The sequence below is a fragment of the Hyperoodon ampullatus genome (genome assembly GCF_949752795.1).
Source record: "Hyperoodon ampullatus genome assembly, chromosome: 11".
Taxonomy (NCBI): Eukaryota; Metazoa; Chordata; class Mammalia; order Artiodactyla; family Ziphiidae; genus Hyperoodon; species Hyperoodon ampullatus.
Genome location: NC_136924.1, coordinates 77236665 through 77253063, shown reverse-complemented (window position 1 = coordinate 77253063; position 16399 = coordinate 77236665). Strand labels below are relative to the sequence as shown.

General features: G+C 35.4%; 1 protein-coding gene across 3 annotated transcripts in view; it reads right to left on the bottom strand.

Moving 5' to 3' along the window:
* Positions 1 to 313: 313 nt before the first annotated feature.
* Positions 314 to 16399, bottom strand: part of IPO8 (importin 8) — a gene marked incomplete at both ends in the record, with an annotated part of 66769 nt that continues 50683 nt past the window's right edge. For all 3 annotated transcript variants that reach the window (XM_079715317.1, XM_079715319.1, XM_079715318.1), the window contains 5 exons: positions 314 to 411; positions 1510 to 1626; positions 3870 to 4073; positions 10270 to 10475; positions 12755 to 12975. In XM_079715317.1, coding sequence (XP_079571443.1) covers positions 314 to 411; positions 1510 to 1626; positions 3870 to 4073; positions 10270 to 10475; positions 12755 to 12975 — 846 coding nt within the window. The remainder of the gene's footprint in view (positions 412 to 1509; positions 1627 to 3869; positions 4074 to 10269; positions 10476 to 12754; positions 12976 to 16399) is intronic.

Below are 16399 nucleotides of genomic sequence, written 5' to 3'. Positions count from 1 at the left end.
CCTGAGACGTGCAATTCCATCCAATCCTCTAAAACCACCTTGGTCATTCATCCTTTGGAGCATATGCTTTGTCCTTTGCAGTCCAACAATTTTGTTGTTCTTTAATTTCATACATTACAGTAGCTGCTTAAAATATATATTTCAGGGTGAGAAAGGTCAAAGGGGATGCAGGGGTGGAGAAGGGTGCTGCCGGACACCAGGCAGTAACTGGCACAGCAAGTGGCACAAAAAGCAGCTCCGGCTCCCCTTGACCCTCTCCTTCCGGCTGACGTACCACGTAGCGATGACACTTGGTCGGGTGATCTTCCTTCTTTCAGTTGTTGGTGGGCATAGTGCCAAAGTTAAATGCAGAGAGGACTCCTTTGTTTTCAAAGGTGAAGCCTCCCTGTTGTTCAATCTTCTTCTTTGCCTCTAGCATTTGCCAAGAGAAAGGCGGGGGGAAGAGAAGAGTATTTAAGGTGACAAAGTTGGAAATAACCTCAAAGGAGCCAGATTCTTTAGAGTTAGTACTGTGAAGGAATGTGAATCGTGGTATTAATTATTCTGCCCAATTGAACATTAGCCTTTAATAAACCCATGTCAGTAAGTACCATCATCTTGGTGTCTGGGGATGCGGAACCAGCAGATACGGAACACACGGATACAGAGGGCCCACTGCACCACACCATTTTAACAGGGGACACGAGCATCCTCAGATTTTGGTATCCAAGGCAGGTCAGGGAAACAATCCCCATCCCCCACCCCGATACCGAAGGAAGACTGTAGTTATATTTTCTATCTTGGAAAGACTATTTGCTAAAACTGAGCAAAATAAAAACAAGGCTCAAAGCTAGTGTCTATTGCTGAAAGGGCACACTGACCTCTCACATCAGGAGGGCCGATACAGAATCTGTACAGGACTTAAAGCCTAAATCCAAGCAGAAGAACCTGGGTTCTAAACTCTAGATTCCTATTCCATGATGTTCCCCACTAAAATACTTTTGTAATTACAAAATCTTCCATTAATTTTCTTGGAGTGGCCATAACAACGTCTGTGTAAAATAATTTCTCCAGCTCAAAAACTGAAAATCAACGAGAATCACCAACACATGAAGCCCAACAAATAGAAATGGAGAGTATTTCATTTCTAGGAATACAAGCTCCCTGCAAGAATTCATAAAATGCTTTTGACCCTTCTGTTGTTTAGATGTTTAGGTGGGTGACCCAGCTGATTAACTCTCCCTCAGCAAGATTCATCCCAACCTTTACATCTTACCTTTGGCTCCAAAATAGGATAAGGGTGTGAATAAGAACACCACTAAAGACACATTAACACATGGTGTTTCACAGAGCTAATATATCATGAATGATTAAAAAGATCATACAATAATGATAATTCCTTATTATCTTGAAAGGTTGGCCTCTAACAATTTTTAGAACAGTATTTAGGTGCCACCAGGCTCATAAAATACAAGCTGAATACTGGCACTCTGACATATGCACTCTGATCTAGAAATCACGCTGGCTGACCTGCTACCGTCCTTCGGTGCTCGGCCAGTGTGTACACCTCCTGTAGCGCCCTCCTCTGATCCTCACTGAGCGGTGCCATCAGCAGTTGGTACCAGGCAGCATCCCGATTCTGCACAGCTGTTGTATTTTGGGGGTGTGTTGAGGGAGAAGGAAAAATAAAGGAGTCCAATGACAATTATTATTTCAGAGAATAACTAATAACACAATCAAATTACATTGAAATGATCACAGACAATAGGTGATAAAATTTATTCCAACAAAGGATTACTCCTGAGTACTCACTTTAGTACTCGACCTACGTGGAGCTATAAAGGAAGCTTGGGACATCACAAATCTCTGCTTTGCCTAATTCTCTGCTCCCTCCCCATCTCCTCTTCTTCCTGGGTTTTTACGAACTATGAATGCTGCCTAAAATCCAGATCTTGGGAAACACCTTACTCACTTGTTACCATTTTCCTCAGGAACTCTCATGCTACCTGCTCCTTCAGCATCACTTCTATACCAAAAACTCAAATTTGTACCTTTAGGCAAAACTCTTCCCTAAGTCTCCTGGTCTTTTACTTTGGATAGCTCACCTCAAACTCAGTACAACTGTAACCAAATTTAACATTTTACCTCCCAAACCCTCCTTATCTCCCCATTTCCATTACCAGTTCTATCAGTCTCCTAGTCAACCACTGTAAATGCCTAACATCTTTAATCATGCTCTCTCCACATCCAATTCTGTGCTGCTTTCTTGATGTCTTTCACTGATACGCTTTTTCCCATCAAATGCCATCCTCCCACTCCAGGGCCCTATTACTCCTAAACCAATAAAGTAATTTCCTAACGCTTGGTTCCCGAGTCTAGCCCCCTTCACTTCTTTTTGGACATCATCATCAGATAATACCCCTGAAGGAAACTATCATATCCCCAAGGTCACCTCTTTATAGAAAAACATTCAAAAACACTCTAATGGGCAATGGGATAAAGACAATCTCAGTCCAGAATTCAAGACTGGGGGACTTCCCTGGCGGTTCAGTGGTTAAGACCCCTGCTTCCATTGCAGGGGGCACAGGTTCGATCCCTGGTCAGGGAACTAAGATCCCACATGCTGCATGGCCAAAAAGAAAAAGGAAAAAAAACCCCACCAGATTTCAGGGCTGGTACAATTTGGTACAATTTTACTACGCCACAGAGACTTTAAGCAGTGGTCCCTATATGCTGACTGAGCCAAAGCTGGCTGCCTATCTCTTGGGGAGCATTTTCAAAATACATATCCTGAGATCCCACCCAAGACCTAAGAGCTTCTTTGTTGCCTATGATGCACACCCAGGTCTGGAAGTAACTGCCTTAGAGTGTACCCTCCACATTCCAGTCTCCACATTTATACTCTTATCTTCCTCATGCTCTGGAATATCATTCCCTGTACTCTCTACCTCCTGTTCCTGCTGAATTTCAATAAATCATAGAGGTGGTTCATTAATGGTATTTGTAACAACCAATACATTGGCATACTAAATAATGCCAATATATTACACTACCATTGCCTTGTTAGTAACAATATTTTATACACAAGGATGTTCAATTTAATATTGCTTGTAAAAAAAAAAAAACCCTGGAAATATCTTATATGTCCATCAGTGGAAATAAGCTAAATTATGGTACTACCATAGAAATATGATGTAACTATAAAACAACCTATTTAGTGGGATTTTTTCATTATAATTTGTTTATAATAATTTTCTAAATGCTTTCATTGACTTATTATTTATTTTTAATTCTGTAAGTTTTCCATTTATATCTTTCATTCTTCTACTGGGTTATTGGTCTTATTCATTTATAGAAGGCCTTTGTAATTTGTGGGTCTTAAGCCTATGACATGTACATGACAAATATTTTCTCCCAATCTTTGAGTTTCTAGTGTCCTTTGCTGTACAAAATTGGTAAATTGCTAATGTAGTAAAAATCTACTCTCTAATGGACTCTGTTCATTCACATGGGGATTGTGAATTGCTAATAAGTTTATGGCCACAATTTTTAAGCAACATATCTGAGATACTTCATTCTGCAAAAATCCTTATCCATTCATATCTAGAGGATGAACAATATATGCAGATACTCTTGCCTGTAATTACTTTTGTGAGGATACCCTGCAGCCTCACCCTGCCACTTTACAATGATTAAGGTTACTGGGATTGGGTGATGGATGTTTCATTATGCTATTTGCTCTCATTTTGTGTATGTTTGGGGATTTCTATAATTAAAAATAAATTAAAAATTTAAAGGGAATCTAAACCAATTTGGGGGAAGATCCCAAAACAACTTCTAATAGATGGAAATGAAAAACATATCTGAAGATTCAGGGAGTAACAACATACTCAGCAGGGCTTGTGTAAAAAACTGATATTCATCCACACTATTGTCAAGGTCCAGTGGAGTGCTGAATCCCTCAAGGGCAGTTTCTTCCAATACTTCTTCATCCCAGTCATCATCATCTTCCTCCTCATCTTCACCTCTTCCATTATTTGACTGCATTGCTTGAGCAGTTACATTCATCTCCTCTTCATCACTTGAAATCTCTTCTGTGGATCCATTATTTATTTAAAAGAAATCAAACCACATAAGGACAAAATATAAATTCCATAAAGAAAATAAAAATTATAAATGACATTCTAGAAATGGAAAAATGACTAAATAATTTTATGTAAAATTATAAAAATAAACCTTATCTTTACTGTAGTTGCTAAACTGAAAATGACTTTATCCTCCTCACTCAAAACAATTTCTAACTATCTCTAAAGATGAACACTATTACTGTTTTACTATGGCTGCTTCACATCCATTAATATAAAATATACTATTTAGTCACAGATTCCCAAATTAACTTTTTTGTCAAAAATGACATAAAATGATTATGTATTCAGTGCATGTGTTTTAAATAACAATGACCTACCACTGAGAATTTGAGTCTCTTAGCAATTAACTAAGCTGATTATGAACTGCTTGGAAATGCTCAAATGAAGAGGTCATTTCTGCTAATAGAAACAGAAAAATATAGAAATACAGAGGAAAAATAATTAGCTATATGTGGGTTAAAAAAATTGAAAGTTGAATTGTATATCCCCATAGATTCAGTTTCTATTTTCAGGGCTGGTCTGTTCCAAGCAGTTAGTCCAGTATTATAAATAACCAGAAGACAGTAAATGCAGAACGAAATCAACCTAGAAGGAGAAACCTGGAGTAAACCCAAACCAGGCAATATCAATCTAAACCTAGTTCTATAAAACGCACCATACTGAAGCGCCTGGATTCAACTGCAAGGTAGTTTTAGGGATAATGCAAGAAACCATAGTTTTGATCACATACATGGAAAAAAAAAAATATATATATATATATATATATATATATATATATATATATATATATATATGTGTAGAATAACAAAGACAGCAAGAGAAATTTTCACTGATTAATCATCTTACACCTCAGTAGGAAATTCAACAAGAAAGTCTGGGAAATTACTAGAAAATTTCCCTCAAGTCATAATAATTATAACCCATTAGAGAGCAAAGCGAGAAATTATGAAGAATGCAACATACTGAAAAAAAGAATTCTGTGATTGTCTGCATATATTTAGCAAAATAAACAATTACAAGAGACTCACTTCAGAGCTAAAGACACACACAGACTGAAAGTGAGGGGATGGAAAAATATATTTCATGCAATGGAAACAACAAGAAAGAAGGGGTAGCAATATGCCTATCAGATAAAGTAGACTTTAAAACAAAGGTTATAACAAAAGACAAAAAAGGGCATTATATAATGATAAAAGGATCGATACAAGAAGAGAATATAATATTTGTTAACATATATGCATCTAAATATATAAAACAAATATTAACAGACATAAAGGGAGAAATTGACAATAATACAATAATAGGAGGAAACTTTAACAACCCATTTACATCACTGGACAGACCATCCAGACAGAAAATCAATAAGGAAAGAGTAGTCTTAAATGAAACATTAGACCAGTTGGACTTAATAGGTATCTACAGGACATTACATCCCAAAATGGCAGAATACACATTCTTTCAAGTGCACATGGAACATTCTCCAGGAGACAACATATGCTAGGCCACAAAACAAGTCTCAACAAATTTAAGGGGAAACAAATTACATTAAGCATTTTTTCCAACCACGGCAGTATGAAACTAGAAATCAATTACAGGTAGAAAAATGGGAAAAACATAAACATATGGAGACTAAACAACATGCTACTAAAACACCAGTGGATGAATGAAGAAATCAAAGAGGAAATCAGAAAATACCTTGAGACAAATGAAAATAAAAACAGAACTTTCTGAAATCTACAGGACATAGCAAAAGCAGTTCTAATAGGAAAGTTTATAGCAATTCAGGCCTACCTCAAGAAACAAGAGAATCAAAAAACAAACAACCCAGTCCGAAAATGGGCAGAAGACCTAAATAGACATTCCTCCAAAGAAGATATACAGATTGTCAACAAACACATGAAAGAATGCTCAACATCATTAATCATTAGAGAAATGCAAATCAAAACTACAATGAGGTATCATCTCACACCGGTCAGAATGGCCATCATCAAAACATCTAGAAACAATAAATGCTGGAGAGGGTGTGGAGAAAAGGGAACCCTCTTGCACTGTTGGTGGGAATGTAAATTGATACAGCCACTGTGGAGAACAGTGTGGTGGTTCCTTAAAAAACTAAAAATAGAACTACCATATGACCCAGCAATCCCACTACTGGGCATATACGCTGAGAAAACCATAATTCAAAGAGTCATGTACCAAAATGTTCATTGCAGCTCTATTTACAATAGCCAGGCCATGAAAGCAACCTAAGTGTCCATCAACAGATGAATGGATAAAGAAGATGTGGCACATATATACAGTGGAATATTACTCAGCCATAAAAAGGAACAAAACTGAGTTATCTGTAATGAGGTGGATGGACCTAGAGACTCATTCAGAGTGAAGTAAGTCAGAAAGAGAAAAACAAATACCGTATGCTAACACATATATATGGAATCCAAAAAAAAAAACTGGTCATGAAGAACCTAGGGGCAAGACGGGAATAAAGATGCAGACCTACTAGAGAATGGACTTGAGGATATGGGGAGGAGGAAGGGTAAGCTGGGACAAAGTGAGAGATTGGCATGGACATATATACACTACCAAACGTAAAATAGTTAGTGGGAAGCAGTCTCATAGCACAGGGAGATCAGCTCGGTGCTCTGTGACCATGTAGAGGGGTGAGATAGGGAGGGTGGGAGGGAGGGAGCTGCAAGAGGGAAGAGATATGGGTAAATATGTATATGTATAACTGATTCACTTCATTATAAAGCAGAAACTAACACACCATTGTTAAGCAATTATACTCCAATAAAGATGTTTAAAAGAATGCAAAAAAAAACCAAGAGAAATCTCAAATAAACAACCTAACCTACCATCTAAAGGAATTTAAAAATTAAGAACAAAGCCCAAAGTCAGAAGAAGGAAGGAAATTATAAACTTCAGAGAGGGAACAAATAAAATAGAGACAAAAAAAAGTAGAAAAGATCAAGAGCTATTTTTTTTTGAAAAATAAACTAAATTAATAAGCTGTTAGCCAGGCTCATTAAGAAAAAAAGAGAGAGGGCCCAAATAAATAAAACAAGAAATGAAAGAGGAGAAATTATAACTGATATCACAGAGATACCAAAAAATCATAAGTGAATACTACAAATATTTATATGCCAACAAATTAGACAACCTAGAAGGAATGGAATCATGTCTAGAAACATACAATCTTCCAAGACCCAATCAGGAAGATATAGACAATCTGAATAAAGAGATCACTAGTAGTGAAACTGAATTCATAATAAAAAGACTCCCAGCAAACAAAAGTCCAGGACTGGACAGTTTAACATGAGAACTCTACAAAATGTATAAAGAAAAGCTAATACCTATTCTTCTCAAACTATTCCAAAAAACTGAAGAGAACACTCCCAAGTTCATTCTATGAGGCCACCAAAAGAAGACAAAGACACTACAAAAAAAGAAAGTTACAGGGCAATATCTCTGATGAATATAGATGCAAAAATCCTGAACAGAATATTAGCAAACCAAACTCAACAATTTATAAAAACGGATGATACACCACGATCCAGTGAGATTTATTCCAGGGATGCAAAGATGATTCAATATCCACAAATCAATCAATGTGATACACCACATTAAAAAAAAAAAAGGATAAAAATCACATGAACATCACAAGAGCTACAGAAAAAGCATTTGACAAAATTCAACATCCATTCATGACAAAAACTCTCATCAAAGTGGGTATAGAGGGAACATATCTCAACATAATAAGGGCCATTTATGACAAACCTACAGCTAACATCATACGCAACAGTGAAAGCTAAAAGATTTTCCTCTAAAGATAAGGATACGAACTCTCGCCACTTCTATTTAACATACTATTGGAAATTCCAGCCACAGCCATCAGACAAGAAAAAGAAATCAAAGGCATCCAAGTTGGAAGGGAAGTAAAACTGTCACTATTTTCAGATGACAAAATACTATATACAGAAAACCCTAAAGTCTCCACTGAAAAGCTTTTAGAACTAATAAATGAATTCAGTAAAGTTGCAGAAAGAGAAAGCAAGAAAACAATCCTGTTTAAAATTGCATCAAAAAGAATTAAAAACCTAGGAATAAACTTAACCAAGGAGATGAAAGACCTATACTCTGAAAATTATAAAACAATGATGAAGGAAATGAAAGATGATACAAAGAAATGGAAAGATATCCCATGTTCATGGATTGGAAGAATATCATTTAAAAAATCCATACTACCCAAAGCAATCCATAGATTTAATGCCTATCAAAATACCCATAATATCTTTCACAGAACTAGAACAAATCATCCTAAAATCTATATGGAACCACAAAAGACCCTGAATTGCCAAAGCAATCTTGACAAAAGAGAACAGAGCTGGAGGTATCATGCGCCTTGATTTCAGACTATGCTACAAAGCTACAGTAATCAAAACAGTATAGTACTGGCACAAAAACAGACACACAGATCAATGGAACAGAATAGACAGCCCAGAAATAAACTCCTGCATTTAGGGTTGATTCATCTATGACAAAGGAGGCAAGAATATACAATGGGGAATATCAGTTTCTTCAATAATGAGTGGTGCTGGGAAAACTGGCCAGCTACATGCCAAAGAATGAGATTAGAACATTTTCTCATGCCATGGACAAAAATAAACTCAAAATGGATTAAAGACCTAAATGTATAACCAGACACCATAAAACTCCTAAAAGAAAAGCAGAACACTCTTTGACATAAATTGTAGCAGTATTTTGGAGGGGTCTGTCTCCTAAGGCAAAGGACACTAAAGCAAAAATAAACAAATGGGACCTAATTAAACACTTTTGCACAGCAAAGGAAACCATCAACAAAATGAAAAGACAATAAATATATAAATGGGAGAAAATATTTGCAAATGATATGCTACAATAAGGGGTTAATATCCAAAATATATAAACAGCTCATACAACTCAATGTCAAAAAACTAAATGACCCAATTAAAAAATGGGCAGAAGACCTGAATAGTCATTTTTCCAAAGAAGACATACAGATGGCCAACAGGCACATGAAAGACGTTCAACATTGCTAATCATTAGAGATATGCAAATCAGAACCACAATGAGATATCATCTCACCCCTCTTAGTAAGAATGGCTATCAACAAATAACAAATGTTGGCAAGAATATGGAGAAAAGGGAACCCTTGAACACTGTTGGTGGGGATGTAAACTGGTGCAGCCACTACGGAAAACGACATGAAGATTTCTCAAAAAACTAAAAGTATGTTCCAGCAATTTCACTGCTAGATATATATCCAAAGAAAACAAAAACACTAATTCAAAATGATACACACACGCCAAAGTTCACAGCAGCATTATTTACAACAACCAAGATAAGGAAGCAACCCAAATGTTCATCAACAAATGGATGGATAATGAAGATGTGGTGAGATATGTGATGGAATATTACCCAGCCATAAAAAGAATGAAATCTTGCCATTTGCAACAACATGGATAGACCTGGAGGATATTATGTTTAATGAAGTATGTCAGAGAAAGACAAATACTGTATGTCACACTTATATGTGGAATATAAGAAATAAAAGAAACAAATGAATATAACAAAACAGAAACACACTCACAGATACGGAGAAAAAACTAGTAGTTACCACTGGGGAGAGGGAAGAGGGAGGGGTAAAATAGAGTAGAATATTAAGAGGTACAAACTACTAAGTATCAAATAAATAAGCACAAGGATATATTGTACAGCACACAGAATACAGCCAACATTTTATAATAACTTTAAAGAGTATAATCTCTAAAAACAGTGAATCACTATGTATGTTGTACACCTGAAACTAATATAATATTGTAAATCAACTATACTTCCATAATAAATAGATAAATAAAGTTATGAATTGTTTATTCCTAGAATTTTCTATTTAATATTTTTAGACAACTGAAACCATGAAACCAAAATTGTGGTAAGAAGCGACTACTATAATTAAGTCAAACAAACCCAAAATATTTGTTAAACGTGTAACAGGCCAAGAAATGTACACCTGTTTAATGTTTCCAAATAGACTAAAACTCAAAGAAAACACATACTCAAATCACAATCAATTCTAGCATTCATTGCAATTAGAACACTTTACCATTTTCTTCCATATCAGCTTTCTCTGCTTTTGAGCGATCTTCCCGGTTTACCAGTTGTTTGGTAGCACAGACCTGCTTTAGGCCAAGGAAAAGGAAAAGAATTGAGGGCACAATCTGTCCCACCACAGCATCTACTCCAGGAGGTCGATTTTGCAATTCCAAAAGAATACTCAGTCCTATTATACACATCTTCCGGTCATGATGCCTACAAATTATAAAGGCGAAAAAAAATGTGCACATGAGAAATGAGAACAAATTCCGAAGAAATTATGTCCAAGGTGTATTCTAAGGTTCATTCACTGGAGTTACACAGAGGTATCTACATTTTGTACTATATGAAATCCTATGTAAATCAAGTTTTGTAAACCAATTATCATCATCAAAGACCTATGGGAGTCTGCAATTAATATGGTGAATCTTGTGTAATATCAATTTATGATAATACAAATGCTGTATCTGGGCCTTAGCATAACAACTTTTATTAAAACAAGAATACCTGTATATGATAGCATAAAATTCCTATCCAATGGAAAAAATGAGGAGTCCCTTAGACTTTGTCTTCATTGGATTGGTCTACAAAGTATCTTGACACATACACTGTATACTAACCCCAGGTGCCAAAAGCTTCTCCAAAAACTCAGCATCTAATAAGCTGAATGTAATAGCTATAAGTAAATCTATTAAATGTCCTGTTCTATAAAACAGGATAAGGAAATTTTAATTCTGAAGGAAAAATGTTTGACCAATATACATTACACACATTTTTGTATGAATGTTTCTTCTAAATTGTTTAAAACTAAAAATATTAAGAATTAAAAGATTTTCTATATTAGTATAACACTTAAAATTGCAGGCATGAACAAAAAATTCACTGGCAGTGATTCAAAATGAGAGTAATATACAATAAACCCAATGACAAATATATTACTAGCTTCTATTATTCTTCATTATTTCCATTGCTTTATTGATTCAAGTTACTAATGTCAAAGTATAGTATACTGTAACAGGAACTGTGCTTGACCTGATGACCTTCTCATCCATGTAGCCTCTAACTAGTAGTGTACACCAGGTGTCAAATGGATCATAGTACAAAAGATGATTATCGAGTGGGGCTCTGAAGAATCCAAGGGAGCACAATCCAAGCATGCCCAATCTATACAATAGCTGAGAAGGATTTTCTATTTTTGGAAAAATGCTTATAGATGCTACTAACTATAACTGTGAGTGACTAAATCTCTACTCTCTAAATCTTTGTCAGAGATAACTTTAAGCACAATTTCTTTTTAAAGTATGCTCTTCCTTTCAAAGCTTTAATAAGAAATCTAAATCAGGGACAAATTCCAGTCTCCTACAAGTAGAAAAATTAGAATACACATAGCAACTTATAAATATGCTCCCCCATTCCTTTTCTACCATCCTAATTCAAGCCCCTCCATCATCTCCCCACCACCTGGCAATGTCCTAACTACTCCTGTTGAAATTATTTTCCCCTCAGTAAATTTTTCTAAATGATATCTTACAAAACTTAAAAAGAACACTAGTTATTTCTAATGTTTTGAACAAATTAATCAGCAATTTAGCTCAAATTCTAACACAACAGGGTCACTTATATGTGTTGGGTCACTTGAGGTGGGCCTATAACTACTACTTAGGATCTCACTTTTCCTATGTTGTGAAGCTAGGAGAGTGCTTCACATAAAGCCAAACTCTCCTACCAAGGTGGGACCTGGACTACAACTAACAATCTTCTGACCTCACATTTGAAAACGGGCCCCATTGGAGTCTTTATATCTTTACCAGACCAGTACTTTCCTTAGAAACACGACTCTATTTAGAATATTGTTACCCATAGACACTTAATAGTCATGGAACCCAAGTGTACACTTAATTCTTGTTGCCTAGAGATATAACAATACACATAAGTCAAAAACAAGCGGGGAACTGCTATACCTAATTTTCAGAGCCTGCATTCTTTCCACTAGATTATACTGCTGAAACACATTCTTAATTCTCTAAGAATTTAATATTATGTTAACAATACACTAAAAATAATTCTTAAAGGGCTTCCCTGGTGGCCCAGTGGCTGGGAATCCGCCTGCCAGTGCAGGGGACGTGGGTTTGAGCCCTCGTCCAGGAGGATCCCACGTGCCGCGGAGCAGCTGGACCCGTGCGCCACAACCACTGAGCCTGTGCTCTGGAGCCTGCGAGCCATGACTGGTGAGGCCTGCGAGCCTGGAGCCCGTGCTCTGCAAGGAGAGAGGCCACTGCAACGAGAAGCCCGCGCACTGCCACGAAGAGTAGCCCCCACTTGCAGCAACTAGAGAAAGCCTGCGTGCAGCAGTGAAGCAGCCAAAAATAAATAAAAAATAATAATAATTCTTAAGATATAAAAATTCTCTCTTTATATGCTATTATATGTACATATTAAAAAGTCAACTTTCCAGAATAGAAATGCAGTGTAAAATCGAAAAGACACATACGTACCCAAGAAAACAATCTGTATCATTCATCCACTGATTTATAAACTGTACAGTTACAGGTCCAGGGTTGTGAGGCAACTGAATTCGTTCTAAAGTATGTAGCAGCAAATCAGGGTTGTAGTACAAGGCAGCAATTGCAACCTGAAGACACATAGTACGAAGCTCACTAGTTTTGACCCCTCGGGTTAATCTCTCCAAAACAAGTTGAACAAAGAGTGGAATGCACTAGAGGGAAAAAGAGAAATCAAGTAACTTTTATAGAAAGCTGAATGTTGGTGAAGTGTTATCAATAAATCAGATACTCTTAATGACAGTGAAACTTTTGCTTGTTTAAATCATTTTTAGAATTATTAAACCCAGAGAGCTTAAATGGCCAAAAAGAGGTCCTACAGTAGTGCCAAAACGTCTCCTTTCCTTTTATGTGAAGATTACATTTAGTTGAAGATTGTTCTACAAGAGTCCACACTCAAATGATGGCTATAATCCAAATGTAGACTTAGTTACTTCCATGTTTGAGTTAAAATGACTAGGGTGGAATTTTTCTTTGATAAATCAAATTGGAAATACAGTTGACCCTTGAACAACGCAGGTTTGAACTATATGGATCCACTTAAATGCAGGTTTTTTTCAATAGTGAATACTACAGTACTACACTATCCACAGTTGGCTGAATCCGCGGATAGGGAGAAAACGTGTATACACAGGGCCAACTGTAAGTTATACGTGAATTTCTGACTGTGCAAAGGGTCAACGCCTCTAACTCCTGCATTGTTCAAGGGTCAAGTGTAAAAAAAAATGAGACTAAAAATAAGCATGATGTGATCAGAATTTCTCTTGAGAAATTCCTAAAAAAGTCACAGGGATGTAATGAATGACATGGTGACTAAACTTAAGAATACTGTATTGTACATTTGAAAGTTGCTAAGAAAGAGTAGACATTAAAAGCTCTCATCACAAGAAAAAAAAATTTTTTAACTATGTATGGTGATGGATGTTAACTAGACTTATTGTCATGATCATTTCCCTGTATATACAAATACTGACTCATGTTGTATACCTGAAATTAAGATAATTTTATATGTTAAATATATCTCAATAAAATTTTTGAAAAAGAAAATTCCTGTTGGTATAAGTAAAGGACTGAAGAAAAATAGTGGATTTCATACATTAAAATCCTATGACTCCAATTCTAAAGTGCAATATTGTTTAATTTTATTAGAAATATTTCCTAACAGTTACTTTCAATTAAAAGGGATGGGCTAACTGTGGAAAACAGACAGAGATTTCTCAAAAAACTAAAAATACTACTACCATATGACCCAGCAATTCCACACTTGGGTATATATCCAAAAAAACAAAAACAAAAACACTAATTCAAAAAGATACATGCACCCCAATGTTCATAGCAGCATTATTTACAATTGCCAAGATATGAAAGCAACCTAAGTGTCCATCAACAGATGAATGGATAAAGAAGATGTGGTATATATACACAATGAAATACTACTCAGCTATAATAAAGAATGAAATTTTGCCATTTGCAGCAACATGAATGGACTTGGAGGGCATTATGCTAAGTGAAATCAGTCATACAGAGAAAGATAAAAACTGTATGATATCACTTATATGTGGAATCTAAAAAATACAACAAACTAGTGAATATAACAAAAAAAAGTAGACTCACAGATATAGAGAACAAACTAGGGGTTACCAGCAGGGAGAGGGAAGGGGGAGGTGCAATATAGGGGTAGAGGAGTAAGAGGTACAAATTATTAGGTATAAAATAAGCTACAAGGATATATTGTACAACATGGGAAATATAACCAATATTTTATAACAACTACAAATGGAGTATAACCTTTAAAAATTGTGAATCACTATATTGCACACCTGTGACTTATACAATATTGTACAGCAACTATAGTTCAATTTTTGAAAAGGGATGGGCTAAAATATTTTGTGTAAAATAAAATTCTGAGGTCTTAATATAAGTTTATTTTTAAATTAAACTTTAAAAATCAAAGTTTCAGGGGAGAATGGGATGAATAGGTGGAATACAGAGGGTTTTTAGGGCAGTGTAGTGAAACTAGTCTGCATGATACTCTAATGGTAGATACATGTCATTATACATTTGTCCAAACCTATAAAGTGTGTACACCAAGAGTACACCCTAGTGTAAACTGCGGTCTCTGGGTGATAATGATGTGTCAGTAGGTTCATCAGTTATAACGAATGTACCACCCTGGCGGAGATGTTGATAATGGGGAAGGCTATGTATGTGTGGGGTAAGGGGTACAGGAGAAATCTTTATATCTTCTGCTCAATTTCTCTGAGAGCCTATAACTACTCTGAAAAATAAAATCTATTAAAAAATAATCAGAGTTTCACGTGAAAATTTAAGACAATTTCAATGTTTCCTTTAGTAAGCCAAACTGTAACTACATTAGTATCAGAAGAATACTAGACTTGTTTAGGATGATATATAATATCAAAACACATGAGTACATGTGGTACTTTTAAGATTGAGATTTTTATAAAGAAATGACTAGTCTGATTAACTCTATTGATTTTGTCTCATATTCTGATATAGAGCATATATAGGACATAGGCTCTATTAAAAATTATTACTACAGTCAAATAATTATTGTGAATCAATGAAGCCAAAAGAAAATGTAAACTAAGTCTGAAAACCTTTTTGATATGTTTTAATAACAAAGCTTCATTTTAACAAATATCTACTATTACGTGCAAAGCCATTAAGAATACAAAGAAACTTTGAGGTTTCAAAATTAGTAAAACTAAAATGATCCGTTTATATTAAAATAAAGTCAATTATGGGGATTGATTATGCAGAATACCTCCATATACTACTATGGAGTAATCTGCAAGATATATTATTAAGTGAAGAAGGCAAGATGGAAAAAAAATATGTTTAGAATGCTACTGTTTAAGAAGGTGAGGAGAGAATGGCTATAACAATTTGCTTTTTTTTTTTAATGGAAGGATGAACTAAAAACTGGGGGGTGGGGGGAGGGTAGAAATGGGGAAAGAAAGTAATGGTAGAGGGGACAGGAATGGAAGCTAGATTTCCCTGAATATACCTTGTTTTGTAAATTAGACTTTACACTTTGCATATGTTTTATTCACAAAAAATTTAAGCAATCCCTAAAAGTTAAAATAAAATGAAATAAATAATCAAACAAACAGGGATTATGTTAAGTTACTTTAAAATTTATGATTTGACTTGTTTGGCTATAAATATCCCTAGCATATAAATATACCCTTGAGATAGAAGGAGCTACTAAAAAATCTTAAACTGTTAATAATGATCATATGTTGGCGATAATATATACATATTAGTGGGGTAAAGTAAGTGAGTAATTATGATGAGAACCGGGATTTTGGGTGTGGGAGATACTGATTAGGATCAATTAGTTTAAGTAAAAATAATGTAGTTCTAAATTTGAACTGGAAATATCTGTGTCTACTAATGATGCATTAATCTTAAGATAATATAATATGTATTTCCTGGTTCTCTTTTGTGGAAATAAAGACCTACTCAATAGCAAGGAATATCCCTTGTGCAGTCTTGGAATACCATTTCCCAGGGTAGGGCAGGAAATGTACAAGATGAAACTGGAACATCTAA